The 26,888-nt window shown below is 44.0% G+C and overlaps 3 protein-coding genes across 3 annotated transcripts in view; 1 reads left to right on the top strand and 2 right to left on the bottom strand.

Moving 5' to 3' along the window:
• Positions 1-2,537: 2,537 nt before the first annotated feature.
• Positions 2,538-7,837, top strand: slc7a14b (solute carrier family 7 member 14b). Its single transcript, XM_023396884.2, has 7 exons — positions 2,538-3,074; positions 3,150-3,386; positions 3,476-3,693; positions 3,769-3,915; positions 4,651-4,859; positions 4,940-5,718; positions 6,769-7,837. The coding sequence occupies exons 1-7, from the start codon at positions 2,774-2,776 to the stop codon at positions 7,155-7,157; spliced, it is 2,280 nt and encodes a 759-aa protein (XP_023252652.1). The 5' UTR covers positions 2,538-2,773; the 3' UTR covers positions 7,158-7,837.
• A 23-nt stretch (positions 7,838-7,860) lies between these two features.
• On the bottom strand, positions 7,861-11,884 carry cldn11b (claudin 11b). Its single transcript, XM_023396914.2, has 3 exons — positions 11,113-11,884; positions 9,892-10,056; positions 7,861-9,538 (listed from the first exon to the last, which is right to left on the bottom strand). The coding sequence occupies exons 1-3, from the start codon at positions 11,336-11,338 to the stop codon at positions 9,279-9,281; spliced, it is 651 nt and encodes a 216-aa protein (XP_023252682.1). The 5' UTR covers positions 11,339-11,884; the 3' UTR covers positions 7,861-9,278.
• Positions 11,885-11,970: 86 nt separating this feature from the next.
• The window catches only part of phc3b (polyhomeotic homolog 3b), a 19,397-nt gene continuing 4,479 nt past the window's right edge, over positions 11,971-26,888 (bottom strand). Inside the window, 12 exon segments of the mRNA XM_087171300.1 lie at positions 11,971-12,782; positions 13,614-13,911; positions 16,372-16,492; positions 16,763-16,874; positions 17,950-18,115; positions 18,206-18,546; positions 18,783-19,997; positions 21,065-21,272; positions 21,802-21,897; positions 22,266-22,418; positions 26,679-26,881; positions 26,884-26,888. The exon segment at positions 26,884-26,888 is cut by the window's right edge and continues 426 nt beyond it. Coding sequence (XP_087027426.1) covers positions 12,628-12,782; positions 13,614-13,911; positions 16,372-16,492; positions 16,763-16,874; positions 17,950-18,115; positions 18,206-18,546; positions 18,783-19,997; positions 21,065-21,272; positions 21,802-21,897; positions 22,266-22,418; positions 26,679-26,881; positions 26,884-26,888 — 3,073 coding nt within the window. The 3' untranslated portion in view covers positions 11,971-12,627.

Below are 26,888 nucleotides of genomic sequence, written 5' to 3' on the forward strand. Positions count from 1 at the left end.
TGTGTGTGTGTGTGTGTGTGTGTGTGTGTGTGTGTGTGTGTGTGTGCGTGTGTGCGTGTGTGCGTGTGTGTGTCTGGATCCACTCCCGTTCACTCATCTGTTGTGTATAAAGCACGTAGCCTCAGGAATGCGTCCACCTTCAGCTCTGCAGTCAGTGTTGTCTCCAGGTTCTCATCATCCACCTGGTCTCATGTTATTTCTCATGTTCCTACAGCTCGAACTTTAACAGTTAAATTGTAATTTCCCTCCACTCAAAAACCATCTTGTGTCCAGCAGTTCAACTTTCAGGATTCAAGATTTTTAATGAAGATTTTTGACAAGATAATTAAACTTTTTTTTTATTTTTTGTGGTGAAATTTGTCACATTTTTTCATCTTATTTTACCTATTTATTTCACACTTTCTCTACAGGTGTGTTTTCAGGTGTCACAGCATCCGCATGTTAAACCTGAAGTCAAACAGAACCACACAGGGTTTAGTTTCAGGATCTTTGGTGGCGACAGCTGCGTGCACACTCGTCCTCGGGGGGGGGGCAGTTCCCAAATAAATCATAGATGCTGAGAGTGTTTTTGCAACGTCTGGAAAAACTGTTCAGCAACATCAGCTTTATTCTGGGTCTTTAAGTCAGCTGATGTCAGGCATGTGACATGAGGACAGGGTGACGGTGTAAACATCAGAATAACCAGTAAAGCTGCCCACATACATTATGACTGCTTCTCAAACCCACGTCAGGCTTATGATCAATAATCACCTAAATACTCTGGTCCAGGTGTGTGTGTGTGTGTGTGTGTCTACTCTTACCCCTGTGTAACCATGTCTGCAGGTAACGCTGTAAACTGACTCTTCTCTATTACCTGCAGATTACAGCAACAATGCAGCGCACACACGCAGCCTGGACCGTATAGAATCTGCATCAAGTTACATTAAATAAACAATATTAAATATACAAATAACAATAAAATAAAAAAAATGCTATAAACAGTCATTAAATGGAAGGATGATTAATCAGCAGCAGATTATAAAACTGCTAAATGAATCAAATTACAATTGAAAATCTAAACTGAAATTGATTCGGACCTGATAAATAAATAATAATTACACTTCACTATCCTTAATCATTTTGTATTTTAATTATAGTCAAATTAAATATATTTTTTACTGATTCTATCTTTGTAAATAAACCAACATGGACAAGAAGCTTTGAAAGTGTTTTGCATGAAAACAGCTGCTGAGCTCACATGTCAACAGATCCATCTCCATGGCAACCGAGTAAACTCCACCCACCGATCTAGACCATGATGCAGCTAAAAGCTCTGGTATAAAGCTAGTAAGTGGACCTTAAGTTGTTTGAGCCACGTCAACATAAAAAACTGAGATAAAACTACTTGTGCGGGTTGTTGAAAGCGCACACACGCATGCACGCACGCACACACACACACACCTGGCCAGTTCCCACCCCTGCATACAAACAGACAGAGAGGTCACCTGTGGCAGTTCAAAGTTAACTCACACACCTTCACAGCAGCCATCCTATCCTCCCTCCACTGAATGAATGATGACACACACACACACACACACACACACACACACACACACACACACACACACACACACACACACACACTGCTCAGTCTCAGTTGTTGAATATTTTATCCGGCTGGTCACATGGTGTCAGGTCTGAATGATTAACGCTGCCGTCCCCTCTCTCGTCACCATTTCCTTCAGGTCTGCAGAGGACCGGGACTCGCTCTGGACCTCCGGAGGACACACACAGCGAGTGAGTGTTGTTACCTGTCTGCTCAGGTGTGCATCTTTGAACTGCATGTTGGGTGTTTGTTTTCCACTCATTCACAGGCACACACACCGTCTGTACTCTTCACTCTCTACAATCCAACCTGGTGATGTCCTTCTCCTGCTGACCTCAGGTCAGGTTTTGATCTCGTTTGTGTTTCGGAGTGTGAGGCGGTCCCTCAGGATTTCAGGGGACGGTTCAGGTCTTTATGTGGTCCAGGTTTAAACTCCACACTCGCACCTTTCCGTTAAGAAAGTGGATCCTGGGTCTTCATTAATGTTTCAGAGAGGGAGTGTCGCTCTAGTGAGTGAGGAGAACAGCTGATGGTGTCCCTTCATCAGCTGCTGGCTCACATCATCAGGTGAGACAGGTAACCTGGGCTGATTCTGGCCTTTTATTAGAGAATCGGATGCTGATGCAGGTGCTTTTAGTTTATCTGTCCAACCTGAGACTCCCTCCTTCACCCTGACTCAGCGGAGGTGAACGGAAATCATTTTTAGTGCTCACAGCATTGAAGAATGACATCAGGACTAATGAGGACGTCAGTGCTAAAAATACACCGTCTGGTTTTTACTGAAGCTCCGGATTAATGATTATTTTCATTATCAATTAATCTGCCTATTAATTTATCGATCAATTAATCAGTTGTTTGGTCTATAAACTGTCAGAAAATGGGAAAAAAGTGTCCATTACTTTTTCCCAGAGTCTAATGTGACACCTTCACATTTCTTGTTTTGCAGGTTAAAACCCCAAAAATTCAGTTGACAGTGAAATAAAAGAGAAAAGCATCAAATCTTCACATTAGAGGAACGATCACGAGCTAAACTCTAAGTCTGTTTCCTCCGTTTGGATCTTTGTTTCTTGAGGAAGAGGACGGCTGATGAAGACGATGAGAGTGAGAGAATGATAGAGGGAGTGACCGAAAACAGGAAGGAGGAGAGAGAAGCTCATTAACATAGAGAGGTAATAACCAGGTGCGGTGATGGCGGCGTGGCTGGGCCGGGTGTCCCTGGGCGACGCCTGGTACAACATGTACTCCCGCCTTCTGCGAACCAAACCTGTGGGCGCCATGGCTCACAGCGGCGACGACCTCACCGAGCTCGCAGAGGGGTCGCCGGTTGGTCTCGCCAAGGTCCTGACCACCGTGGACTTGGTGTCGCTCGGGGTGGGCAGCTGCGTCGGCACGGGGATGTATGTGGTCGCCGGGCTGGTTGCCAAGGCCATGGCCGGGCCGGGGGTCATCCTGTCTTTTATCATCGCGGCGGTGGCCTCCATCTTGTCAGGTGAGACACCAGGAAGTGACACAGCAGAGTGATACTTATCGGCATGCTGGGAAATATTTCGTGTTTGTCTTTCAGGTGTGTGCTACGCAGAGTTTGGCGTCCGCGTCCCCAAAACGACCGGCTCGGCCTACACCTACAGCTACGTGACCGTCGGAGAGTTTGTGGCGTTCTTCATCGGCTGGAACTTGATCCTGGAGTACCTGATCGGCACGGCGGCGGGGGCGTCCGCTCTCAGCAGCATGTTCGACTCTCTGGCCAATCACAGCATCAGTAACTACATGATAACACACCTGGGCACGCTCCGAGGGCTCGGTCAGTACGATCAGTATCTAACCTGACAGGAAGGAGTTTTACAAAGGTTGAAGGTGGATGTTGATGGAGTTTACCTGTCTCTGTCTCAGGTAAAGGTGAGGACACGTACCCGGACCTGCTGGCCCTCTTCATCGCCCTGCTGGTGACGGCCATCATCGCTCTCGGCGTGCGTAACTCGGTGGGCTTAAACAACGTCCTCAACGTGGTCAACCTGGTGGTCTGGGTCTTCATGATCATCGCCGGACTCTTCTTCCTCTCCGCCAGCAACTGGGAGGGCGGCAAATTCCTGCCCTACGGCTGGTCTGGGGTGAGATACTGAACACGGTGGCGTCTTGGGGTCCAGGTGTATAAAATAAATAAGTGACGTGTTGTTTGTGTTCAGGTGATGCAGGGTGCAGCAACCTGCTTCTACGCCTTCATTGGCTTCGACATCATAGCAACGACCGGAGAGGAGGCGAAAAACCCAAACACCTCCATCCCGTACGCCATCACCGCCTCGCTGGTCACCTGCCTCACCGCCTACGTGTCGGTTAGTGCACGGTGCAAGTAGAACAGTAGAAATAGTAGAGACTTTATCCGTCACCTCCAAAGGTTAAAGGAATATTAAGGAATATTCTGAGCTGGTTTATTCTTGAGTTTTGGAAAACAATCCTAACTCATGGGGTACTTTAAGAAGCTATTGCTACATAGCTAGCGTTAGCATTAACAACTGTTTACTTGCCAGTCTTGCTGAGACCATCAGCCATTGTTGCTCTGATCATACAGGAAGAGGTTATAAGTCTTTTGAGCTGATACTTCTTCAGGGCAGACTGGACGCTACAGTGACTCGGTATCGGGAAAGTGATGAGACTGACTGACCAGACCTGAGCTAGCTGGTTAGCATGCTAACTTCAGTAAAACAAAAGAAGTGACAGTAATAGGAGCAAAACAAAAAGGAACAAAATTCACAAGGTTTCTTCTAGTTTCTTCTTCTGGTAAGTAAACAGCTGTTAATGCTAATGCTAGCTATGTATTAATGGCAAAAACCTCAGTGGGAAAACATGAACATCAACATGAATACGGCAGAAAAGTACCTGCACACTTGACTCAGAGCACAGATCCTCCCTCGTTAACGACCTGTGTGTGTTAATGATCATAGAGTTTGGACACACCCTCTCACCATCATCTCAGGTGCAGTTTTCTTTTGCAGCAGCATCTAGTGGCTGTTGGAGGAACTGCATGTTCAGCATGTTCTCCAGAGTTGACCTTTATTTACTGTGCTCAGGTGAGCGTGATCCTGACTCTCATGGTTCCCTACGAGCTGATCGACGGCCAGGCGCCGCTCATGGAGATGTTTGCGGTGCACGGCTTCCTGTGGGGGAAGTACACCGTGGCCGTGGGCTCCATAGCCGGACTCACCGTCTCTCTGCTGGGCTCTTTGTTCCCCTTGCCCCGGGTCATCTACGCCATGGCGCGGGACGGGCTGCTGTTCAGGTGAGAAGGAACCACACACAGAAATACACACAGGTGTCATTTGAATTTGTGAACTCACTCCCTGCTGAATGTGCTTGCAGGTTCCTGACGCAGGTGTCTGCGCTCACACACACTCCCACGGTGGCGTGCGTGGTGTCCGGGAGCTTCGCCGCCGTCCTCGCTCTGCTGGTGAGCCTCAGGGACCTGATCGAGATGATGTCCATCGGCACCCTGCTGGCCTACACTCTGGTCAGTGTGTGCGTGCTCCTGCTGCGCTACCAGCCTGACGAACAGACCGACACACACCAGTTTGACTCTGGGGAGGACGTTGGCGGCCTGAAGCTCCAGGACGACGGAGCTGCACCCACGAAGGATGAGCAGATGCTAATCGAAGGCGATGACGGATCTTCGTCTTACCACGCCGGTGGGACTGAAGGAGAAGGAGATGAGTCTAATTTCCACACAGGCCACGCCCCATTGTTGAAAAGGCTTCTGGGAGGTCACTACTACACCTTGCGGCTGCGGCTGGGAATGCCCGATGCGTCGGCCCGGCCCACCCCTGCCACAGGCCGCATAGTGACCCGATGCACCCTCCTCCTCTTCATCATGTCCTTCCTCATGTGGTCCACCGTCATATTTGGCGTTGAGCAGGGGACGGGGGCCGCGGCGGTGTTTTCAGGGCTGATGGCCACAGCGATGGCGGGTTCCATGGCAAAGCTTTTAATCACGATTATACAACAGCCAGAGAGCACGCGGCGCCTGCCCTACATGGCGCCCTGCGTGCCTTTTGTCCCTGCAGCCGCCATTTTGGTCAATAGCTACCTCATGCTCAAACTGTCTCCGCTCACCTGGGCCAGGTTCACTATCTGGTGCCTCATAGGTGAGTTACACGTTTCAAATGCACTGTGATAAAAGTATTAATGCACGACAAGTTGCCCTCATATGGTTAAACTAGTTAGTTTGACCAGTGATAGTTAACAGTGTTTTCTCTGTTTACCTGCTTTAGAATATGCAGGTTCAACAGTGATTATATATACTATATTATATTAACCAACTAACTAACTATACTTTATTTGAGGTGATCGATATACAGCAGACATCTGCAGGCCAATCAGAAACAAGTATTTCTCTTTGCGTTATTCTCCACCTTTAATTAAATGTATATAATAATAAAATAAGTTTATTATTCAGGAAATCTGATTTTACAATTTGGAAATTGAGTTATATAATTATCATGAGTAAATTGTAAAGATATACTGTATATATAGTAATAATAATTACATTTACATTACATTTATTCATTTGGCAAACTACAATTATTTAATAAGTGCAAGGAGATCAAATCGATCCAATTTGAACTGTAAAGTTTTTAATTTGTCTTTTAGCTGTTTTCCTGTGATTTATCACTGATGAGTTTTCATGATTTTTAAATTCAAGGTGTCATTTACAAATGTTTCATAAACTCATCAATACACTTGGCGCTCGACTTGCTACAGACTCAGACGTCTGTTTTCACACATGGTTTCAGTCTCTATGAAGTTACACCGGGGTTTATTTTTAGTTCATCGCGTCGGCTCGACTGATCTTGAAGTTCTTCCTGTTGGTTTCTGCACAGTTTGAGTTATCAGGACTCAAGACTTCAGAACAGATGAAGCTGTAAAAGCCACAACTTCAAACTAAATAACGATCTCCGGGTGTAAACAACAAACTCTGCTTTGATGAAAGTTTCTGTAGTATGAACGTGAACATGTCAGAACACACCTGCACAGAACACACTGTGAAGTCACATGACGTCTCCTTACCTGGGGTATAAAGTAAAAATAATTCACTTGCACTGAAATCTTCAAGTTTATTGAACATAGTCAACGTCTTTATACCAGATCTCTACCTGCCGGAGCTTTTATAACAGATCCCGTCTGTCCGTCCTCAGGTCTGCTGATCTACGCTTGTTACGGAGTGTGGCACAGCACGCTGGAGCTGAACGCCCGCGAGCAGCAGGCACACGCCAGCTCCTACCGACGCTACGACGACCACCTGGACGACACCTTCTCCCCCGACGACGACCTTTACCCCCAGGAGCAAGACGAGAGACCCTACCAGGGCTGGTCTGCCCCGGAGGAGAGGGGATACCAGCACCAGCAGCAGCATAACCAGCACCAAGAGGAGAACCAGGAGGAAGTCCGAGAGGGGGAGCAGTATGAGGATGGTGGTGACCAGTATGGATACCAGTCTGGACCAGGAGGCCAGTATACAAGCAGAGGTGGCAGGTCCAGAGGAAGGACCAATCACGGCTTTGATGCAGGCGAAGATGAGGACTGAGATTTTGAGTCACTTGACGGCCCATAAAACTGAGCTAAGACTTATTTATTCTGCTCACGGGAGACGTTAAGTCACTAATCTCTCAGTCATTTGAAGATTTTGTACAGAAACCTGTTTGGACATCAGGGTCACATGTTTCACTGAATGAGGCCCACAGCAGCTGCAGGAGCTTTCGGTGTCTTCACCCACCTCCCGTCATACTCCCTCAATCCACCCACAACCCGACAGCAACAGCGAAGCGACACCAACTCCTACGCTGCGTCCTGGTTCTTACCTTCAGCCCCGCCGTGGTGTTTCAATACAAAACCTCCCTCTGTAAACTGATAATTTAATGCTTCCTCCAAATTTCCAAACACCACACTTTGAATTAATGGCTACCCATAAATCCTTGAGACAGTTAAGACCATGTTCAGACCTCACGATCGTCACAATGACAGATAGAATAACTTCTGAACGCCACACGATAATTCAGCCGTTCCTCTGGTTTTGGTTGTGTGCTTTGTTTACAGTCTCACCGGTGCGTTGAATGTCTTTATAGTGACTTTCTGAAAGTTACTTTTGCGTTGTTTTGTTTGGGTGGATGGTATTTAAAGTGAAAGAGCGTTTGCTCTGTTTAGTGTTGAGTTAACAGAGGACGATGTATTTGTTCGTTTTGCAGGAATAAATGTGTTTGAGTGAGACTGAGACTCTTTATCAGTAAAAATGATTTTAAACTTTTATTAATGGTAGCACCAGTCAAAAACCAGATACAGAGTTAATACATATTGATTATATTGTGAATATGATTAGTTTAAAATGATAAAATAAACAGTTATTGGTACATGAGACGACATATTTGGATTAAATGAGAGCAGGTAATCTCATTCTTTGTTCAACATAAAACTTGAATTCTCCGGATTTCTTTAGGAAACATCTTCAAACCATTAAAAAACATTAAAATCACAAACTCTAACCACAAACAAGCAACAGTTTAAAAGGTTCTTTGTAAAAACCAATAACTGTAAAAGCTGCATAAGTCAGACAAAAAAGGAAATATAACAAAATAAAAGTATAATGAACATTAAAATGTTGTAAGTTCCATTAAAGTAGGTGAGTGAGAGATTAATGTTGCTGACCTCATCTCATTCTCCCGACAGGACGTGATGTGTCGTCGAAAACTGAGTTCATGGTCAGTTAAACAGGCAGAGAGCAAAAAAGAAAAAACAACTTCCCTTCCTGTCCTGGAGAGTGTAACACGCTGACAACTGCTGAATCAAGTGAAGCAGATCATATAATTACAGTCTCCAGTACAAGATATTCAAACTAAGAACAAAAAAAGCCATAATTATGAATGGAAAACTTAATGAGTATGCTGTGTATTGGCTAGGTCTGGTGACGTGAACGCTTGAAAATCCTAATTATTACCAATGGATTACTACTACCAATTCAAATTGTGTTGCTAAGCAACCAAAATCCAACGTCCTCCAAACATCTCAATTAGCCGAATTAGCCGATGGGTTTTTGGCGTCAACATGATTTTCATTTGCAACCAAAATTTTGTTGTTAGAGTCAAACGTCTGTGTGAGATTACGTTGGCGTCCAATGCATGCTGGGTAATTTCTAGTAATTGCCTGATGATATGGCGCAAAAAGTGAGGTTTCTTCGTGCAATGTCCACAAGCGATTGAATTTGTTTTAATGTAAAGCCGGTGTAATATTGATTTAGTTTTCTAATTAAGTAAAAAAAAAGCACATCTAGTCGATCATGTCTCTTGATTGACGACTTTTGCAATGTTTATTTTAGCAGAGAAAAATGTATTGAAAATGTTAGTTTTCTCTCTACTGGACTAAGTTTTCTTCTTTAATTCCATTAATTGGAATAAAGTCAGAGCGAATAGTGACTAAATTCAGTCTGATATTTGATGGTAAAATTCTGTTTTCTGAGGCAATAACAATGAGTCATTAGGCTCCACCCACTGAAATGTGAAGGTATCTATAACTGTGGCTGGCTGCCCTTGAGCAAAGCACTAAACCCCAATAAATCACTCCCGCAGTTGCATCAGCTAAATGTTAAAAAAATCAAAATGCACAGTTTGATCATCATCACACAGTCTGTGAAATGAGGCGCCAGAGAACCGGGTTTTTACACCATGGCGCTCTTGGCGTGGTTGGCGGGGGGGTCCATCGGCGTGGCCGTGCCCCGCTGTCTGGAGTAGTAGAAGCTGTTCTCTCTGCTCGGGGTCCTGATGTCGTTGCCGTGGCAACACAAGATCACGGAGCCGCCCAGGAGACAGAGAGCGGCGCCGACCCAGCCGGCGTAGAGCGAGAAGCCGAAAGACATCAGACCCTCGCTCTGGTGGACGCCGATGGGGAACCAGACGGTCGATATGATGCTGCACACGGCTGGACAAGACACGAAGACAGAAGACATGAGGACAGAAGACATGAGGACAGAAGAGGTACGGAGAAGGTGGTGAGACATAAACCCGAATTAAAATGTGGACATGCATTTAGTGTCTGAAGCGCTGTGTGTCTCTCTGTCTGTCTCTGAGGCTGCTGACAGGAAGTACCCATCATCCCACAGGAAACAGTCTGACTCATGGACCCGGTCAGGATGAGGCCTCAGCTGAGACCCTGACCCTCTTTCCATCCCTCCTGCAACAGCTGAAAGACCTGTGTGTGTGTGTGTGTGTGTGTGTGTGCGTGTGTGTGTGTGTGTGTGCGTGCGTGTGTGTGTGAGAGAGAGGCCTCCTCACCCATGAGGATGAACAGGACCCCTCCCACCCGGCCGCGGCGCAGCTTGACAGCCGAGGTGTCGTTCTGCAGCCGGACACAGGGCATCGACATGAGCACGAGCAGCATGGCGGGAAGACCGAGCAGGCACGCGCATATCATCAGAGCACGAGACGTCTGGATGTAAGCTGAGACAGAGAGAGAGAGAGGGAGAGAGAGAGGGGGAAAGAGAGATTTTATAACTGAAGCATCTGTTTGATTTAAAAAAGATTTCAACACAGCTCAGCTTTGGCGCTCTTTCTCAGACAGACATGTACAGTTAGGAATGCAAACACAGGGTTCGAATTAATGGGGGGGGGGCGGTTGGGAGAGTTTGACCCCCCCCAAAATAAATTTGGGAAAAAAGAGGTAAAAACAACAGTTTGGGGGGTGTGTGTGTGTGTGTTTAAAACTTATATAATCTTCTTACCTATGATTGTTAATATTACAATATATTTTCCATATTCATGTGTGGAAGAATTTTGTAACACAATTCCAGACACCCCTAAAGTGGACCGTACCATTTCTTAACGTCTAATACATGGATCTGTCCCATCGGTCCTAAAGTTCATCATAGGTAAACGTAAGTAGTGGTAGCTAACTATCTAGCTTGTTTAATACACTTTACTTTCTAACCTTCAGAGCTTCTGAATTAGATTGTCAAGTATCTATGGATGAATGCTAATGTTAGCTAGTTTCTAACTTTAGCCATAAGTTGCAGTTTAGCTAACTAATTTTAGCTAGTTTCTAACTTTAGCCTTGAGCTAATGAATGTTAGCTAGCTGATAGCCCACCCTTTCTTTTCCAGTGTTGGCTTGTCATTTCATTACCAATATGAAAGGTCATATATTATTAAATATATTATAATACAAACTACATTTATTTATTTGACGGTGTTCAGGTCACGGATCTGTTCTGTGTTCACCCTGGAGAAAAAGTCGACGCTCCTGATTGTCACTGTATAATTTGCTCTCTGCACACACACACACACACACACACACACACCCACCCATCCAAACACAAACACACACACACACACATACACACAGCCTCCAGTGCTTTTCAGACACATTAAATTGTGTTTTTAAACATTAAAGTCACTGATTTGTCAGGCAGTAATCATAGCATGGAGGTAATTACAAGATCCATCCATCCATCAATCCACCACCTCTCTCTCTCTCTCTCTCTCTCTCTCTCTCTCTCACCGGGCAGTGTGAGGATCTGGTTGAGGGCCACGCAGTGATAAAGAGCCGGGGAGATGACGCACTCTGCCCAGAGGCCCCGGGAGCCCAGCTCGTCCATGCGGACGCAGGTGGTCACTGTGTAGTCGCAGGTCCGGACCCAGTCGTTGGTGGCGGTGGCGACGATGACCCCGATCCAGCCCGCGCAGCTCGCCGCGCTGCCGGTAAGCTGCCTGCACATGTGCGCCATGTGGAGTGGCCGTGCGTTTTTACGCGCTCCAAAAAACAGAAAATCACTCCGTATTTAAACGTAGGGAAGAAGGGGAAAAAAAAGTTTTCTTCTTTGCTTAGTTAATAAAAATGAAAAGGTGAACTGTAATATGATTCTAAAAAATCCCACAGAATACCTATAAAGATATTTCTCTTTTGATTAAAAAAATATTTATAAATCCTTTTTAAAAAGTCGAAAAGAAACAGTCCTGCTGTGTCCCATCAGTGCGCCTCAGGCTGATGCGCAGGAAAATGCCTAGAATAAGATTTATTGCAGGGTGTGGTGAAAAACAAACCCTTCAGTCCAAAGTTTAAACCAATCAGAGCACATGTGAGACCCTAACCTAAACCAGATATGGAGAGATGAGACAGCCTGAGAGAGAAAAACAAAAAGCTGCAGACAGACCTGGAACATTTGGCATTGTTGCATCTCAAACAGCTTCAGGAAGGAACTTTTACACATGAATTCAAATAAGTTTTGGGTTATAAAACACAGATTTCTCCTCAAGTATAACTCACCTGCCTCACTGTTACCCCCTGCTGGTGGAAGTTCATTCTCCATCAACATCATCTGAAAACACCTTCAAATCTCAAACAATGAGATAAAACAACTTCTTTGATTAATTATTCATTTATTAAATAATTTCAAGCAGGATACCATAAAAATGTGACGATTAAAGACACCAGTCTCTACCCTGATAGTGACTTTTTTTAATCCACAGAATATAGTGATATAAAACATTAAACTTTCATTAATCACTTACAAAGTCTACGTATTATTATTATTTTTTCTTTGACACACACCGGTTATGTTAGCTACTGGATAGATTTGTCATTGACGTCACGTTCTAAAAAAACTAAATAGACAAATTTTATATATTAAATGTTCAAAATCCTTCGTGAAATAGCTTCAAATTTACACTCTCCAGCGGCATGTAAAATATACACAAAGTTACAAAACCCCCCCCGGTCTCCTGCTACAGTCAGAGGGCCCAAAACGGATTAAATTTCTCCTGGACTCTGGTATCTTCATGCTTTTGCACACCTCCTCTGTTCCCGTCTGCTAAGGCCACACCTCGATTTATAATCTCATAAATTACCGTGAATCTCTTTTTGTGACTTTGTTCTGTCATCCTTGGTGTCAAGCTTTTGTTTTCAAACTCTCTTTGTCTTCTCTCATGTCTTTATTGCCTGTTTTTCCTTCCACATCAAACCCCTCAAACTCTCTCTTTTTGCTCTTGGTGTTTCTTTTTTGTCTCTCTCGATCTTTCATTGGTTTTTCAGTGCGTTGATGTGAGCACAGATCTTGAGAGCCGGTCCCAGTTTGATGTTCATGCTGGTCATCAGGTGGTCCTCGGTCAGCAGCAGCAGAGCCTGGCCGTCGATCTCCTGCAGCCGGAAAGCTTCCGCCACGTCACTGCAGCCTGAGCACGACAACAAAACAAAGACCAGGGTTAAAGCTGTTTTTTTTCACATGGGGTTAAAACCTATCCCAGCATGCTTTGGGTGAGAGGTGGGGAACACCTTGGGCAGGGTCTGTTTTTTCTGGCTTGGTCCTGGTCGCTTAAATCAGTCTACATGACACTGTGCTTTAGGGTTGCGACTGTTTATTTGTTTATTTTCATTACTGATTCATCGATTTGTTTCTAAAAGGTTTAAAAACTGGAAGAACTGAGAAGCTGAAATCAGAGATTATTTTGCATTTAGTCACAGCAGCTCCACTCTGTTTCCAAAAGCATTTTACCTTTAACAGTTTATCTTAAAGTGCTTGTGGATGCATTATTTGTATGAAAAAATCCTTGATTTATATATTTAAATACATGGTAATTTACCTTAGTATCATCATGTGGTCGAATTTGCTATAAGTGAAGGAGAGCTGCTTAACAGGAGCAGAAATAACTGTGTCCGCTGTCCGACACATTTTCGGGGAATCTCGGGTTTGATTATTTTGTTGTGTGAACACAGAGCAGCGACTAACCCGCTGTCGACTCGCTCTCGACTTTCTCAGTGATGTCAGACTCACAGCTGGTGGTCGAGAGTTTTCACGTTACCTCATCCAGCGGTTAATTTCAGCGTTTTGTGAAACACTTAATTGGATGGAGAAGCAGCGAATGAGCCCTGCCCCCCCACCACCCATCTGCTGACTATTATGGCACTTGAGTGTTTGTATAAATCAAACTGACACTTTTCACCGAGACCCTCCACATGTGAGGAATTAATTTCATGTCTACTCTGAGACTTATTGATGAATTTACCTGGCAGCGTGTGTATGAAGGCGGTTACTTCCTCCACACTCCACTGCGAGGGGGCGGGTTTGAAGGTGGTGGTGGGCGTAGAGGTGGTCATGGCGGGCGCAGACGCCCTCCGCGCTCTCCGAGCCGCCCGGCGCTCCATCCTCGCTGTCATGGCAACAGCAGGATCTTCCTCTCCTCCGTCGTCATCTTCCTCCTCCCCTCCTCCCTCCATGTCCTCCTCTTCCTCCTCCTCCTCTGCTGCCACCGCCTTCTCCTTTCCCTCCTTCTCACGCCGACCAGCACTCCACAGATCACGAGGCTGGAGGTTAGAAGATAAGTAAGTTCATCTGTCTTTATTTGACACCTGAGGATCTGATTTAGTAAAATGTTTTTGTATTGAAATTCATATCTGGATTTTTTTTTTTCTCTGAATAAAACTTCAATTCAAATTTGCAATAATTAATTTCCTTTTTCAACATTCACAATTTTGGACTACTGAATTTGAGCAACTTTAATATATGATTAGAATTTTTTTATTGTTTTATTGAAAAATTCAAGAGTTTAATTGAGAATAAAAAAATAAATAAAAAATCTATGCTAGAAATTCAGTTTTTTAAATTTCAAAATGTGTTTCCATAGTTGAGAGTTGAGCCCTTCCAGATAAACTGAGGGGTCGTGAGATGATTAATGGGAGTGGAAAGATCCTTGATTTTTGGTGAAATACATTAATATAAATGGTGAATGGTGAAATATGATTGATTACTAAATTATTTATTTAATTAACAATTATTGAATTATGAAAAGTTTAGAGGGAGAATCTTTTCATGTCTGAAACACAACAATACCCCCAACTACACAACTACACACTGCTTTTTTGTTAAAAAATAAAAAATTCAGTAACAATTGGTTTAATGTTTAAAAATGTGTTGTATTTTATATTAAAATTACTATTTGTTTTTATGTAAACTCTTAATCTGAAAGGTAACAAATAAGAAAAAAGAAGTCTGCTCTCAGGTAAAGAAATCCTCACAGCACCATGGCTGAGTTGAAGGTGCAGTTCCTCTAACGGCCACTAGAGGTCAGCTGTGGCTTCATCCACCCACAGTGACGTCAATAAAAACTCCAGATAAAGAGTTTATAAATGTCATGGCGCTTCAGTAGCTAAATCCACCTTTAGTTATCAGGGACACAGGACAGATTTTTAGCTCTAGGTTTTTTCTCCACCAACATTTTGTGGATTAAACGAGCTGTTCAGATGTAGTGTCTGTGTTTTTTGTTTTGCAACATGCAGGAATAAAATTCAAATCCTCTCTGTGCTGCCAGGAATAATATTCTTGTAGGGGGCTACACAGGAAGTAACCAAATTTACATATACTAAATCTAAAACACTGCATCAGATTATAAAGTATCCATTTTATTAACTATTCCCAATATAAATAGCTGTAGCTCTAGAAGATATTTTGCATATATGCACCAAAATTTGTTTTCCTGGTTTTAGAAACTGCACCAGAAACAGCTGCGAGGCTTCAGAACCCTTTTAAACTCCACTTCCCAGAAGTCACAGCTGCTCGTTAAGTCGAAACCTGTGTGAGCAGACTGAGACTGAAAGAGTGTGTTTAGCCGACAGTGGAGACACGGGAGTAGTTTATGAAGTTTCTGTGGATGTTTTTACACCTTTAACACCGTGAAACGACGAAGTGTCACCGATGGAAACCATAGTGACTGAATCTAAAATGGCCGCCGTGTCTGTTCTCGGGAGGAAACGGCTCGTTCACGTTCACGTCTTCAGCAGGTGAGTGTTTAACAGTGAGGGGGAGGAGTTGCCACTTTAACGTGTTAGAACGCGGGAAAACATGCTGAGCTAAACATGACGTGGTTAATATTCTGTTAGCACGATACATACATGCGTCATGCGTCATACTGCTAGCTTATAAGCATGCATGCTGAATGTTAGCATGCTAACATGCTAACATCCTCTGTTGTGATTTCAGACGTTAACACTGATATTTGAGACACATTCAATAAACTTTCTTTTACATGAACACATAATATAAACAAACCACTTTACTCAGGATCTGTTGAATCTGGTTATTAAAGACCAAAACAGCGAAGCTCTGTGATGAACAAACCTCTTTAGCTTTTCTGTGGAAGCTTCTTTGTTTATCATCTTTGTTTGTTTATCATCTGATAAACATCTGTGATTTACTAGAATTATAATATTAATAACATCAGCCAAGCTATTTGGATTTGTCTGAGGTTTAGAATGATCCCTTATATGATTATTTGATTAGAGAAATATTAATCTTATTAATGTTAAGCTTCTCAAACGTGAAAACTTGCTGCTTTTCTTTGCTTTATATCACTGTAAACTGAAGATCTGTGAGTTCTAGACTCTTGGTCGAACAAAACAAATCAATCTGAGGCCATCGCTGTGGCATCATCAGCTTCCTGGTTTCCAAGCAACCGAGACCTGACCCAGAACCTGAGTCCAGCAAGATGGGGAGAGTGAAATATAAAAAGATCCCTCAGGTCTATTTGTACAGGGTCTTAGTGTTGTCTGGATTAGGTCCTTACTTTTCTTTTTCTTTCTTTTCTTTACATTTTATAGACTGAATAATTAATCATTAGTTGCAGCCTTAATTGGGGTAAATGTAAATGTACATTTTGCTGCGTGTTGAGTGAAGTGAAGTGAACTATGTAAAGTGAGCTCCAGCTTTCAGTATGCTGAGCTTCATTCAGTGTCAGTGTTTTAAAGTTGTGGTTAGTTCAGTGTCCGTACCAGCCGCAGTAAAAGAGGCTTCCCAGGCACCGACTCTGCCCTGTTCAGAGCGGGTCGAGGCCTCTCCGAGCGGCTGCCTGCGCTCAGAGCTCGCAGTCGCTTCGTCAGACGAACGTTAAACCTGACAGAGAGAGACACAGAGAGAGGGAGAGACAAGAAGACGTGGTGATGTTTCCTCGTTCTGCTGCTTTGATTCACACTCATATCTGTATCTGACACCTGTGTTGTATCTGCACCACATCCTGCCAGCGCTGCTGTCGTGACAGCAACCCTCATAAACACGCATAACACAGTGTCTTCTACAAACACTGTGCTACAGTCACATGACACCGTAGCAGCCCTCTTCCTCCTGTTTTCTTTCGTTTTTCAAGCCATTAAAATCAGGTCTCACCCTCGTGCACAGGAAGTGGAGCAGAAGCGCTTGGACCGCATGAAGTTGTGTGCGTGGCCTCTCTTCCCACAGAACTGGCAGTGCAGCACCGTTCGGTCCCTGTGACCCGACCCTGTGAGCCAGAGAGACAAACATGTTCACGGTCAACTGTTTTTATTTAGGAGCAATTAAAGCTGCACAGGCCAGAATTTAATCTAAATACATGAGAATAGATGTTTATCCAGGTCATTTGGATATTTAGAAGAAGGAGGATCAGACTATTTCAAGTCCAGACTTTTAGACTTTGGAGAAATAGATGCAGCACAATGTGTCCAAATGTTGTTTATAGAGTTGACTATGGCTGCAACTAACAATTATTTTCATTGTCAATTCATCTGCGTCATTGATTAATGTCAGAAAACACACAAAAGACAATTATCTTTAGCCCAAGTGAATGTCTTCAAATTGCTTGTTTTGTCAGACCAAGAGTCCAAAACGTCTAAAAATAACTCAAATGATTAATTGATTATGGACTAATTGACTGGTGTTGAGCTTGGTCACCACTCCACCGCAGAGGAAGCTACAGCTCACGTGTCAGAAGAACGTACTGATGGTTTTCATGTCTTAACCCTTTGTTACGCACAATACTACACGTTCTCGCAATGTACTTATACTTTAAATTAATGCGTTTTCCAAACCAAACCATCATTAAAGATTGATTTCCAACCATTTCAGTATGTCTATGAGAATCAACCTATAACAGAAATTATTTAAGAAATGTATTTTCTGGTTCAACATTTGCTTCTTTTATCTGTTTTTAAATAGAAAATCTTTAGTTCAGACGAAACAAGCTGTTTAAATATGTGACTTTCTGCTCCGGTGCATTTTATCAAGTAAATTGTCACCTTTTGTTTTTAATTTCTCAGTTACTGTCTGTGTTTTATTGTCACATAGACAGAGATGCAGCTGAAATCCCTGGTGCATTTAAGGACACTTCCACATGGCAGTTTGGAGAGACACATTTTTATTACCTAATTTGCAAAAGCTGTGGTTGTTTTTCAGAGGTAAGGGATTATAAACTGGTCGGCCTGACTGTGGTTCCCAACCTGGGGATCTCCTCGAGTATTTTCTTTTTCTTATGAAGTATTGGAAAGTTTTGAATCTTAATGACAGTAAAAAATCATTAACCAACGGTTCATAAGTCTTACTGGTCCCGGGGTCGTCCGTGTCTCCTCCCTCCTCTTCTTCAGAGTCCGTCGAGTGCTCGGCTTGTTTTATCGTGTCCGTCACGGGCAGTGCTGCTTTGCCATTGGTCCCGTTCACTTCCTGTGGTTTGGCCACCTGCTCTGGCACCAGCAGGGATGAGCGGTTCACCTGCACAACGACAAGGCTCTTAAATACATGTGACATCATTGTTATAGTGACGGTTTGTAAGTGTGTGTGTGTGTGTCCGTGTGTCCGTACAGGAAACGGTTGGAGCCCCTCCTGGATGACAAACCCCTCCACCAGGTGGGTCAGAACCTGTCGTCCCTCGGGCCACGCCCTCGACTCCCAGGGGCTGCTCAGCGATTGGCTGAAGCTCTCCGACTCGTCTTCCGATTGGCCGAGGGGCTCGGTCTCAGTCCCGGTCTCAGCCAGTTGCCGCGTCTCCTCGGCTGCTTTCTCGACTTTCTCGGGCTCGTGCTGCGTCAGGCCAAGATCTGTCGGGTGGACGGTCTGGGCGGGGAGGAGGGGGGGAGGGTTCTCCGCCAAGGGGGTGATGAAGGGTGAGGAGGGGGGAGACTGAGAGGAGAGGCTGGACAGAGCTGCAACACAGAACAGAAAACATCAGCTCAACTAGTCAGAAGCCAGAGCAAGAAACCTGATCTTAAATCTAGTTCATGTTTTGGTCTATGAGACTCCTTTAACGCTAATTTTTTATTATTGTTACTCACGGAAAGGGAGGGGCAAAAGTGTTGTTTCTATATGTTTTCATTATTAGTTATTTATTAGTTTTTCTTCACCATATATTTTAGTAGACTGATGTGCTGGCTGCAGGTACCTGACTGGTTGTCGGACTGGGTCGACATGTTCTCACAGAAGTCCTCCTGACCGACAGGCTGGAGGTCTCGATGAGGCTCTTGTAGCCTCTGACTCTGGACGGAGACCTCCGGGACTGGAGCCGGTGCTGGAGCCGGTGCTGGAGCCGGTGCTGGGGCCGGTGCTGGGATGGGGGCTGGGACTGAAGCCGGAACAGGGGCTGAGGTCTGGACTGGAACCGAGGCTGGAATAAGACCCGGGATGGGTTTGGATTCCACGCTGGAGTCTTTAACGGTATCAGGCGTTGGGGTGGGATCTGTGTTCTGGTGCTGATGGAGAACCTGACTGGTCAGCTTCTCAGACTGGTCCATGGCGGCTTCCTCCTCCTCCTCCTCCTCCTCTTCCTCTTCCTCCTCCATCTTCTTCTCCTCACTTTCGTCTCTCCTCTCTCTGTCGCTCTGACCTTCCTCTGTCACTTCCATCTGTTCCTCCTCTCTGCTTCCCTCAGCCTCCCGCTCTTTCTGACTGATCTCCTTCTCTGTCGTCAGCCTCTGTTTCTCCTCCTTCACTTTCTCTCTTTGGTCGTCCCTCTCCACCCTCAGGTCTTTACCCACGCTCCCCTCATCTCTGACTCCTTGTCTCACCCCTCGTCCTCTCTCCCTCTGCTCCTCGCTCTCCTTCGCCTCTCCTTTCTGGACCAGAGTTTGTGATTGAGGTCCGGCCTGACTCGGAGGAGAGGCCGGACTCAGGAGCGACGGAGGTGAGGGCAGAGGAGAGGTTGTTTTTGGCATCGAGGGGTTTAGAGGAAGAGGAAGCACGTCTTCACTGCTCAAAGTCCTCTTTGATTGGCTGGAGAGATCAGGCGGCTCTGCAACTGGAGGCGGCGACTGCACCGCGGCGTGGCTGTACGTTCCGGGTTGAGGCTGGCGCCCCGAAGAGAGGGCGATGATTTGCAGCTGCCTCGCTGCAGACGGCGAGCGCTCAAAGTGGGAAGAAGCAGACATGGGGTTGGTGACGGATAACGAGCCGTGCTGCGATTGGCCGGAACCCAGCATAGTTTGAGATAACGGACAGTTCTTCAGTCCCGCCAGCGGCCTGCTGATGGGCGAGGCCTGACCGGAGGGAGCAGCAGCGATCGGTTGGAGGGTTGAGGTTTGTCGGGGCGACGCCGCTCTGTGGCCGTTCGGAGGGTGAAGTCTGGGCCTCAGGGGGACGGCTCGGACCGGAGAGTAGAGAGCTGCAGGAGGGAGAAGGAAGGAACACAGGTGAGCTACAGGTGTGTGATCAGAAACCAGCTGCTGCTTCCCAGAGACTGACTGAGAGAGAGAATTCAGATGCAGCTGAAGTTTTCCTTTTAAATATCTTCTTAAGTCCCTTCAACAGTTTTAAACTAACTAAATATTTTCCCCCGGACCACATATGTGTTGCATGTCATATATGAGTTTTTGGACTCACACTCCCTCAGACTAGTTTCAGGTTACAGATTTGAGTCCAGCTGAACGTTTGTGCCAAATTGAAAAGATTTCACTTGCAGAGTTCTCGAGATATTGCGTTCACAAGGCGAAAACCTTTGACCACCAAAATCGAATCAGTTCGCCCTTAAGTCCTAGCGAATATTTGACCCAAATTTAAAGAAGTTCTGTCAAGGCGTTACTGAGATATCGTGTCCGAGAACGGGACGTACGAACAGACGACCCAAAAACAATATGGCTGTCGTCGGCTCGAAAGCATAAAAAAAATGAGAATGAAAACATGTTTACTTGCAGATCCTGTTCTGAACAACATTATATATTATTGCTGCACAAACTGATAAACACACAACATTTCCTGCAATATATGCAAATATATATAATAGTAGATCAGGTTACCTGCTAAACCACTTTGTTTCTTTCATTGTTTAGTTTTCCAGGAACCTAAAAAATATTTCTTTCTTTAACTTTCTATAAATGTGTAGTTTTCACTTTAGAAAGGAGGGGAAGGTGTTTCTTTTAAAGGCGCCTCGTGGGGTTTTGTGCATCGTTGAGCTTTAACAAATGTGTCGAGGGCGTTTCCTTCCTCATAAAACATCTGTGTTTTGATCCCAGCATTGATTAAATCGATGTTTATGAGTTTACAGTTACAGTTTAAAACACCACAGTGACATTCATCATAAACTTCTGAATCCAAACCTGCGCCCTTCCCTGCCTGTATTTAGATCTCAGTCAAATAAAAGACAAATGAAACTGGTTGTTCCTTGGACACATTGAACGCACCGCCCTCCACCGTGATCACACCCTGTGTTTTAGTTTTCCTTCGGGGACTTACTTGGCGGTGGGACGGAGAGGTGGCGGCTGGGCGTGGTCGGGCTCTCCGTTGCCGTGGTGCTGGGCTGCGGCCGCGGCCTGAGAGGTGGGAAGAGCGGGGCGTGGGGGCGAGAGAGGGGAGGCGGGGCCGAGCACGGGGGCTTGAGACGCAGGGAGGGGGGGATGGTGAGGGCCCCGGGGGGAGGAGGCCTCAGGGTGAGACTCTGGAGCTGGAGACGGAGAGAAACATGTTCAGTTAGATCACTTCTGCTTTGACTCAAGGTGGGCGCTAAACCCCTCCCCCAAAGAGTGACTGTCCAATCACAGCTTAGCATCCCATCCTCTCATTCCAGCCTCTTCAATATTTGCTGCTTTTCTTATATAATAATAAACTGAATCTCTGTGGGTTTTAGACATATGAGTGGATAAAATGAAAATAATTTGTTTGAATAAATGTTTTTTTAATTTTTATTTTACTATATTTTTTAGATGAAACAATCCATAATAATCAACAGGAGTCAGTTTCAGCTCCAGTAATAAACCAGGTTTCCCGCCCGTCAACCTTTAATTTAACTTTATCACTAGCAAAAAATGAACAGACTGGATGTTCGCTGTGATAATCTAGAAGCTGTTTGTTTGAAAAATGACTAATTACTTTAATTTAATGGTAAATCTGCCACTTTATAATCATAAACAGAATATCTGAAAACAGAAAGTCATAAATCACACACGAAAAGTCGTATTCGCTCGGCTGCTCACCTGAGCGGAAGCAGGGTTAGAGGACAGGCAAGAGGAGGAGGAAGAGGAGGAAGAGGAGGAGGATGGGGCAGGTCGCATAGCAGATGTAAGAATCAGCTGCAGGAAGGAAAGAAGGGAAAGAAGGAAGAGAGGAAACAAACAGAGGAGAGCAGGGATTAAAGCACAGAGTCTGATCATAGTCGAGCAGTGAAGGTGAATGAGTGCGAGTTTGTCGTAACGTCTGTTATATGTATTTATATGAAAGCTCATAGCGTCTGTATTTCCTACATAACCTGAATGCATCAAGAAACTCCTGACCCCCCCCACACCCCCATAACCCGCCGCTGCCTGATTTTAATACTGGTCATCTTTCCTGATGCGGGCAGCCAGATTACATGTAGAAATCTATGTAAATGTGTGTGTGTGTGTGTGTGTGTGTGTGTGTGTGTGTGTGTGTGTGTGTGTGTGTGTGTGTGTGTGGTTACCATCTGAGCTCTAAGCAGCACCTGGTCTTGGCCAGACCCTTTGAGACCTTTCCCCAGGAGCAATGTCTGCTGGGATACCCTCTGCCTGACAGGAGAGGGGTTCTGATTGGCTCGCACAAGACCAGGTGTGCCCACAGGATGAGCCTGTGATACCTGGAACAGAGGGGGGAGGGGGGTGTGGGAGGAAAGGCAAGGGAAGGGAAGCAATTAGGGACAAGCTTCAGAGCGATGATGTCTTCTTAATACATCTGTGTGTGTGTGTGTGTGTGTGTGTGTGTGTGTGTGTGTGTTTGGACAAAAGGTTGAAACCAATAAGAGTAAACAATCCAAAGTGTGTGTGTTGAATAATGCTGAAACAAGAAACTGTAAGTTACAACAGGACATTTTCCTAATTTAGTGATGAACTTGATGAACTGATTGGCTGAGAGCATCACCTTTGGCCCCGCCCTCTCCTCTGACATCACCTAAGACTGCACCCAGGCAAAGCAAGGTAAATCATATTTACATCTACTCCAGGTACGAACTGGACTCAGAAGCTTTGAATTTAAACCAAATTAAAACACAATGCAACTGTTTTCTTTTATTCGCCGCATGTTTTCAGCTTCTTTACCTTCATCAATCGATTCATTTAGGACTGTCGTCATGAAATACAATATTTAACAGAGCTGCACGATACGTAAGAAATAATCATATTGCGATTATTTTGGCAGATTTCAGTTGGAATTGTAGTTTTTGCATTAAATAATAAAGATGTTGTGATTTTTCTTGGTCTTGTACCAAACAAACATGTTCCTTTATGTCTGGAGAATATGGTTTGTTTGCTCCTGCAATTTGGATTAGTTGTGCAGCCCTAATATTTACTCCTAATGGAAACATAAACTTAATTAAAAGACCATAAATACATGTCATAATATATCGCAACCAATTTCTGTAATCGTTCATCTAAACCCAAAAAAGTTGAATCTCCATTTTCCAGTACTTTTTACAGTTTATCATCATATCTTCCATCTCTTGATATTTAATAATGTCAAAGTCAAACTACAGACGACGTCCTTAAACTGAACTTCCTGTTGTTCTTGATGAAAGGCACTAAAAGGTTTAGTGAATATATAGATGGTGTACCGGTGCAGTGGGTTTTAATCAGCTCTGATTGGCTTGTTTGAAGGAAGACTCACTGTAAAATCAATATTTTGTTGGTCGAAGGATTGAGAGTTTGCTGCCTCATGGAGGACGGCAGCTGCAGTCAGACTGAGTCACATCAGTGGATCATCCAGAGTCAGAGCAAAAATATAAATAAATAAATTGAAACATCTTTAAACTTCTCCCTGCAGCATAATCAACTTCTCCATCATTGATCCGTCTGTTCAGTCCATGTTCTCCACTGAAGAAGGATGATTAGCAGATTATGAGCAGAGCGGCAGTTAGCATGAACGACGGAGAGGTGGGTTACGCTGCAGGGCGGCTTTAAACAGATTTCTGGCATCCATTGTAGCTGCTGTGAGTCCAAGCTCAAATCTGAGTGAATATTTGATCATTTGATTCTCAAAACATCAGATTATTAGTGAAGAATTCCTTTTTAATTACATAAAAAAAAAAAAAAAAAGTTGATTAAGTAATGAAAAGTACGAGATTCAGTCTTCAACACCTTTAAACATCTCTTTATATAATGGGCGCCTGGTTGTGGAGTAGATGCATGTAGTAGCACCTGTGTGTGTGTGTGTGTGTGTGTGTGTGTGTGTGTGTGTGTGTGTGTGTGTGTCTCACAGTTCAGCTTTAGTTTTATTTTCACGAGGCAAACAAGGCAGAGACGTGTGACCTGAGACTGAGGATGTGAAACATCAGATGAAAGCAAACAGAGAGGAAACTGTAACCCCACACACACACACACACACACACACACACACACACTGACCGAGACAGACACACACTCAGCCTGCAGGTACACATCACCTACGCAGTTTATCTTCCATGTCATCATGTCGATCATTTATATATAAGACCTGGGACGAGTGTGTTCAGCGCTCCTTTTTAAAATGAGACGTGTTATGTGTTCAGGCGTAGTGGTGAGCGGTGATCTGTTTGTACGTGCTCTGAAAGGTCAGAGGTCAAGAGGATTAAGGTTTAGAGCCACACAACACTGGTCTGAGATTTCTGGAGACTAGTTTTCAAACTAAAACCAAAGTTCTCAGACATAAAATCTTAAATAATAAATATAAATAAAATACAGTCTAACATTTGCTTAATTGTGATTTAAATCCAGAGAGAGAGAGTGTGGGCTAAAACGAAGATACGTTAATATACGAAGACGTTTGTCCTGAACAAACTCTTCCTCATTCAGTTTCTTATCCCAGAATGCTTTTCAACAAGATGCTATTTTAGCTTTTTAAATCTATGTTATTGTGTCTCATTCTCAGCTTTCTTACTTGATTTGTCCTTCATCTGTGAAGCACTTTGAACTGCACTAACCTGTATGAAAAGTGCTGTACAGATAAAGTTTGATTGATTGATTGAAGACCTCCAGACTATAACAGTATGTACAATATACAGTAGCACAGTCTGGTTATAGTCTGAAGTTAGGGCGTAGATTTGATTTCAGAAAGGGGGGAGACACAAGAAAGTAAGAGAAACAAATCTAATCCAAGTTTTGTACTTTAGTTTGCGTTGTTTTCTTTGAGATGATGTTGTATTTGCATCTTTACAACAAAAAGCACCATGATTCACAGCTTAATTATTATTGAATATTAGTGATAAGTAGAAATATTTCCTCGTTAGTACGTTTTTTCAGCCCTGAGTCACGTCTGCAGGTCTTCCCCTCTCAAGCTGCAAAAACCCAGGGCAATAAAAAGTCTGCAGAGCGCTCCCTGCACCACTTACTGCTGCTTCTTAATATTGCTTTGAGCACACAGTAATAACTGAAGGCGACTCGCCTCAGTGCATCACAGTCTCTTTATCAGCTCAGACTTTCTCTCGTCTGGATGATGCTGTCGGTTCACGACAGACCGTTAACGAGGGGTCAGTGTCCCGGTAAGTCCATGACGGTGAACCAGTAAACACATCACCAGCGCTCTGGGACCAGTTCATCTAAATGTAGTACAGTTGTTTTTAATGTTTATTCTATGAGCAACATGTCCCATACACAAATGTAATATATTGAATTTCCATATATGAAATGATATGAAATCTTTATTTTATATGTAAAAATTATATATGAAATTTTATATATTGACATTTATATGTACTCTATACAAATATATACATTTATGTATGTATGCTTATATTGTAGACAGATGTTACATAAATATATATCAACACCAAAGCCTGTCAGTATATGTTGATATTATAAACTGTAGGTTCTAACACCACTTTAAGTTAGACATGTTTAAAACTAATGAGGGATTAATAAGATAAACATACACATTTTTTTAACATGTATGTTGTTTTAATAATCTTGCATAAATAAATTAATCTTTACACATAATTATTACATAGAAAACATGTATTCTATGTAAGAAAATCATCACATAGATATTTTTAATTTATGTACATATACAGATTTTACTATGGGCATTTCATATGTTATAAACGGTATCTTCATATATACACATGATGTATATATGTGATAATAAATCCACTTCCACCACGACGTTAAAACAGCACGTCACACCTGCACTCACGCTGTAGCAGCTGCGAACTCAGGCATCAACTCAAACTGACGTTTTGAGGAAACGTTCCCTTCAACAGAGTAGTTTGGTTTGGAGCCGAACGGAGCCGAAATTCTTACTTCATTCAGCAAAAATAAAACGAGGAAGTCGTGGTGTAAAGTCGCTCTTTGTCTTCCCACGGGATTTTACAGAGTTATTTAACCAGAAATATACAAAGTGAAACAGCTGAATATAGAAATATAATGGAACTACATTTCCCATAATACACTTGACATAACAACCTCTATTCCGTTCATTATGTAAGAATGAACCAGCTTATTAAACAAACCATCTTTTGTTCTTTTACAGTGTTTTTTAAGCATTAGATGAGCCGGAGCTAGCAGCTGGTTAGCTTAGCTTAGCTTAGCTTAGCATAAAGAGCGGAAACAGGCAGGGGGGCAACCTGGCTCTGTTGGAAAGTGACTGAATCCACCTACCAGCATGCACATGTTGGTGCCGGTTGGCGGCCATTGTTGCCTCCTTTTTCCTGTCTTAGTGCTAAGCTAAGCTAACTGGCTATAACTTTGTATTTACTAACCAGAGAGAAGGTGTATTTCCAAAAGGTAAAACTTTTCCTTTACAGTGAGATGTGGTGTCTTTTGGTCATGTGGAAATGTGTGTGTGTTCTGTAGAAATTCAGAGTTTGTGTGTGTGTGTGTGTGTGTGTGCGCGTGTGTGTGTGCGCGTGTGTGTGTGCGTGTGCTTCTGTTACCTGTCTGCCAGGTGGACTGGCTGGTGTGTGAAAGGGCGTGATTGGTGTGGAGGTCGGCGTGGATACAGGCCTTGTGTTCCCGTTGGTCAGGCTGGTGGAGGTCTTGGTGGACATGGCGGTGTTGCTGTGCGTTGTAGTAGAAGAAGAAGAAGAAGAGACGAGGGGGGAGGCTGTGCTGGCTACGGCAAGGGAGGAGGAGGGGGAGGGGGA

This window comes from Seriola lalandi, unplaced genomic scaffold (assembly GCF_002814215.2).
Source record: "Seriola lalandi dorsalis isolate HSWRI2012SDOR001 ecotype SW California unplaced genomic scaffold, Sedor1 jcf7180002054984, whole genome shotgun sequence".
In the NCBI taxonomy this organism is placed as follows: Eukaryota; Metazoa; Chordata; class Actinopteri; order Carangiformes; family Carangidae; genus Seriola; species Seriola lalandi.

What these genes read in the sequence shown, in the direction of transcription:
- slc7a14b (XM_023396884.2), top strand. Translation starts at nt 2,774, where the DNA reads ATGGCGGCGTGGCTGGGCCGGGTGTCCCTGGGCGACGCCTGGTACAAC. An exon ending in CGGGACGGGCTGCTGTTCAG is followed by an intron (nt 4,860 to 4,939) that starts GTGAGAAGGAAC and finishes ATGTGCTTGCAG; the next exon opens with GTTCCTGACGCAGGTGTCTG. An exon ending in CACTATCTGGTGCCTCATAG is followed by an intron (nt 5,719 to 6,768) that starts GTGAGTTACACG and finishes GTCCGTCCTCAG; the next exon opens with GTCTGCTGATCTACGCTTGT.
- cldn11b (XM_023396914.2), bottom strand. Translation starts at nt 11,338, where the DNA reads ATGGCGCACATGTGCAGGCAGCTTACCGGCAGCGCGGCGAGCTGCGCG. An exon ending in CCAGATCCTCACACTGCCCG is followed by an intron (nt 10,057 to 11,112) that starts GTGAGAGAGAGA and finishes TCTCTGTCTCAG; the next exon opens with CTTACATCCAGACGTCTCGT. An exon ending in GGTCCTGTTCATCCTCATGG is followed by an intron (nt 9,539 to 9,891) that starts GTGAGGAGGCCT and finishes TGTCTTGTCCAG; the next exon opens with CCGTGTGCAGCATCATATCG.